This window comes from Peromyscus leucopus, chromosome 14, assembly GCF_004664715.2.
Source record: "Peromyscus leucopus breed LL Stock chromosome 14, UCI_PerLeu_2.1, whole genome shotgun sequence".
NCBI lineage: Eukaryota > Metazoa > Chordata > Mammalia > Rodentia > Cricetidae > Peromyscus > Peromyscus leucopus.
Window position 1 is genome coordinate 81897048 of NC_051075.1, and position 4135 is coordinate 81901182.

General features: G+C 43.9%; 1 gene segment (V, D, J or C); it reads right to left on the reverse strand.

Moving 5' to 3' along the window:
- Positions 1–3219: 3219 nt before the first annotated feature.
- LOC114686620 lies at positions 3220–3786 on the reverse strand. The segment is given in 2 exon segments: positions 3220–3554; positions 3659–3786. Coding segments are annotated over 2 exon segments (381 nt in total).
- Positions 3787–4135: the final 349 nt, after the last annotated feature.

A 4135-nucleotide genomic window follows, 5' to 3' on the forward strand; every position in this document is an offset into this window, starting at 1 on the left:
TCTAACACCACATAAAGTGGAGAAACCCTAGCACTGGGGAAGTGGAGGCAGGAGCATCAGAAGTCAAAGGTCATCCTTGACTATACAATGAGGCTTCATCAGTGTGAGTCTTCCTCTCATGTCTCTGCTTCCATCTTCATTCCTTGGGAACCTCTGTCCCCAGTGCATGGCCTGCATCATACCCATGTCATACACTCTCATTTTAACAATGTAAACAAAAATGGAACGTCCCATTCAGCATCAGTCTGTCAATTCCAAGGAAAGCTTATGATTTCTTCCATCTGACCATACACCATTCCATGAACCAATTGAGTTCCAGGGAAAGTAGCTATTATTGGCCAGTCATGGTTACATCTATGCTCTTCTAGGAAGGAAGATAGGATTTATGACTATCAAACTAGAGATAGAATATTTAACATCCCAATATAAAAATCACACATCACACCACAAACTAATCATTGGCTTCTTTATAAGCACACATTGCCTTCTTCTGTCGCTGTGATTTTTTTTATCTTTTTTTATTATTTCCTATTAATTTTACATATCACCCACAGATCCTGCTGACCTTCCTCCTCCCACCCCCAAGCCACCCCTCATTCCCACTTCCTCCAAAGGAAGGTCTCCCATCTGTAATCTGCAGATCCTGGTATATTCAGTTGAGGCAGGTCCAAGCTGCTCCTCCCTGCACCAAGGCTGCACAAACACCATAGACGCTAAGTTCCAAAAAGCCAGCTCATGCACTAGGGACAGGTCCAGATCACACTCCCTGGGGGGGTCTCCTGTGGCTGTGATTTTTAAGACTGCCTCTCCCCAATAATTATCCCTTTTACTACTGAAAACAGACTCGTCTTCTACCTAGAGGCAGCCATACATAAAAAATGATCACCAATTCCAACCCAGGGAACTCTGGTAGTGGTTCCTCATGGTCCGTGATCATTATAGTGAAGTTTAACTGTTTCCCTTGAACAGTAATGTATGCCTGAAGCTTCACTGCTCACATAACTCAACTGCAGGCAAAACGACTTGTTTTTCTGGAGATACTGAACATGTGTCAGAGATTCATTTTATTTGTGCTTCTATGGTCGTTAGTGTTTTTCATAGTGAAGAGTCTTCCATGGTGTCAGATGGATCCAGCTCCAGCACTACCCGCTGGTACTACTGAGTCACTAAAGGATTACAGCATGCTAAATCACTGTGTCTAGGAAAAATAAGCATATTGCTTTTGCCTAGAGCCATCATGTTTTGCAGGGAATAATGGGCTTGACCTGTCCTTGGTGCTTTGAAAGGCACAGGTGTGAGGATTTCAGTTTAGAGTCCTTGGCTCCTGGAGCACTTGGCGCATTTCAGAGTAACCGAGGCATTCCCTCATTAGTGAAGCTTTCAAGTCACCTCTGTTTCTCTTATTCCCTATAAGACTACAAAACATATAGAAAATGGAAAGAGCAACTGGTCTTAGACATCAATCTTTCATAACCTGCAAACTGGCAAAAGTCATTGCATCTGGAATACACCATTTCATTGATCCTGGAAACAATCATTATACTCTGATTCTGATAAGAGTATAGCAAGTCCAAGAAGAAGACAAACAGCAGGGTTAAAGAACAGAACAGAGAGATAACACAGTAGGAATGACAGAAAGACAAAAATAAAATGAAGAACTAAGATTTGGCCCCAGAGAAATCTCCTGTGTGTGCAAGCAGTTTCCAGACCACTTCAGTACCAAAACTGCTCAGGACTGGTCCCTTAGCAATTGGCCCCCACCAGATTTCAAATTAATTGCTGACTGCTCTAGCAACTAGCCAGCTCTAGGTGTTCCCTCAAAATCTGCATCCCAGAAAGCTTCAAGGTGGCAGCCCCAGGTGGTCCAGCCTTACAAACTGCTGCAAATGCTGTCTGCAATGCCCCTGACCCAGAAGGTGCTGTAGAACCTGGTCAGCAAGTGAAACAGTCTGCTCTTCCCAGACTGGGCCAGCACCCCAGCTTCCTTGGGCCCCACTCACCAGTGACATTCCTGTGACAGCACGGAATAGTGAGTGATGGATAAGATTACATGTCATCACTTTCGTTTATTTATAAGAAAAAAGGCTGGAGTGTTAGATTTAGACCTGGGAAAATGGCAAAGGTTTCTATTTAACATATCAAAGCAGACACCAGCTGCCAGGTTCTCCCTACATCCCTCAGTCCCTAGCTGTTACAGGGTCATCCTTGCAGGCATACCCTCCTCTACCCTAAGTGTCTCCAGTCAAGGAGTTGGACTTCCCTTCCCCAGCTGCCCTTCCCTGTGTAATCCAACTATTTTAGTTACCTGCTCCTTCTCTTCTCTCCTTTGGGTTCCCTGGCTGCTGCACCCTGTGCCCCTCTCTCCACCCTCCTTTCCATCCTCTCTCCTGACACTGGTCAGTATAATCTTCATTCTGGACTCCCCAGATGCCCTGCCTCTGGCTATGCTCTCCACATGTATATAATAAACTTTCTCCTCCACCATACCTGGGAGCAGTCGCATTTCTTTAATTCTTATTTCTGTCTTTTATTTTATTTTTTTTATTTACATTCACCAATAACTTTCCCAGTCACCCCTCCTACCACAGAGTTACACCCTAGGCACCAGCTGAGTTTCCAATCAGTGGCTTCTGTCCATGTTTAGAACAAAGGCCAGAAATTATTAACAAAATGTAATGAAAGATATGATGGTGAAAGTTACAGATTAAGAAACCGGATCAACTATAAATATAAACAGGTCAGCTCTGTGCCTGATGTGTACAGTTATCAGGGGAATCAGAAAGACCTGAAATCTTTTGGGGTGTGTGGCCTCACTTCCTTCATGGTTCCCCCAATGTGAAACACTGTCTTAATCAAAACATCACTGAGGCTTTGCCCTGAATGTCCCGAGGGAGAAAAATCAAGAATGCTGCGGACCTTCTAAGAATTTCATCTGGTGACCTGAGCACAGTCATTTCTGCAATCAGAGGTGATTTTCCACATAGTTCATATCGGACTGTGTGATGTACATATTTAAAACTTCAGAAAAGCAGACCTGTTTTCACAAACCATAAATGTAGAGAACATTCTGAGAAATGAGTAGATGGAGCGACAGCTGTGACCACATAAACAGCAATCAGCTGTTCCTACTCCTGATCTGAACTGCTCCTCCTCTCCGTGTGCGTTCTGCGCCCCCTGCTGGTTCTGAGCACCGCTGCAGGGAGGTTTTTGTCTGGGTTCTCACTGAAGATCCCTCACTGTGTCTGATGTACAGTAATAAATGGCGGTGTCTTCAGCTCTTAAGCTGTTCATTTGCAGGTAGAGGCTGCTTTTGGAATCATCTCTTGAGATGGTGAATCTGCCTTTCACAGACTCCACATAGTTTGTTTCATAATTATTAGCTTTGTTTCTAATTTGTGCAACCCACTCTAGCCCCTTCCCTGGAGCCTGGCGGACCCAGTCCATCCAATAGTCACTGAATGTGAATCCAGAGGCTGCACAGGAGAGTTTCAGGGACTGTCCAGGCTGCACTAAGACTCCCCCAGATTCCACCAGGTGCACATCACACTGAACACCTGAAAAGACAGAGCATCCTGTTAGTAAGCTCTCATGAATATCCACTGACCCTCACACTCATGTATACTTACACAACCAGTATCTCTACTTCTCTATAAATTACCTTTTAAAAGAGCAAGAAGGAAAACCCAGCTCAGTCTCAACTCCATGGTGGAAGTTCTATGTTCAGTGGTAAACACTGAATGAGAGGACTTGTCAGCCCAGTGTTGGTTTCCTCTGTCAGAGCTGTAGGGTCAGGGCTGGTTTTCATGAGCAGAGGAAAAAATTATTTGCATGTCTTCCTGCTATATCATGTACTTAGGGGCAGGAGCCTTAGAGAAGATGAATAATGCTTCAGTTGTCTGAGGTGAAGTAACAACCAGAGTGACATTTATAACATCAAAGTATCAGTTATTTTCCCAGCCATGTAGCTTAGTTGGTAGAGTATTTTTTTGCATTCTTGAAGACCTGTGTTGTTTCCCATCATTGCATGCTAGGCAAGAGGTTGGAGCAGGAGAATTATAGGTTTGAGTTATACTTCATCAATATTAAACTGTGTCCTAACAGAGAAAGGAGAAGAAAGAAGTGATGAAAAGAAGAG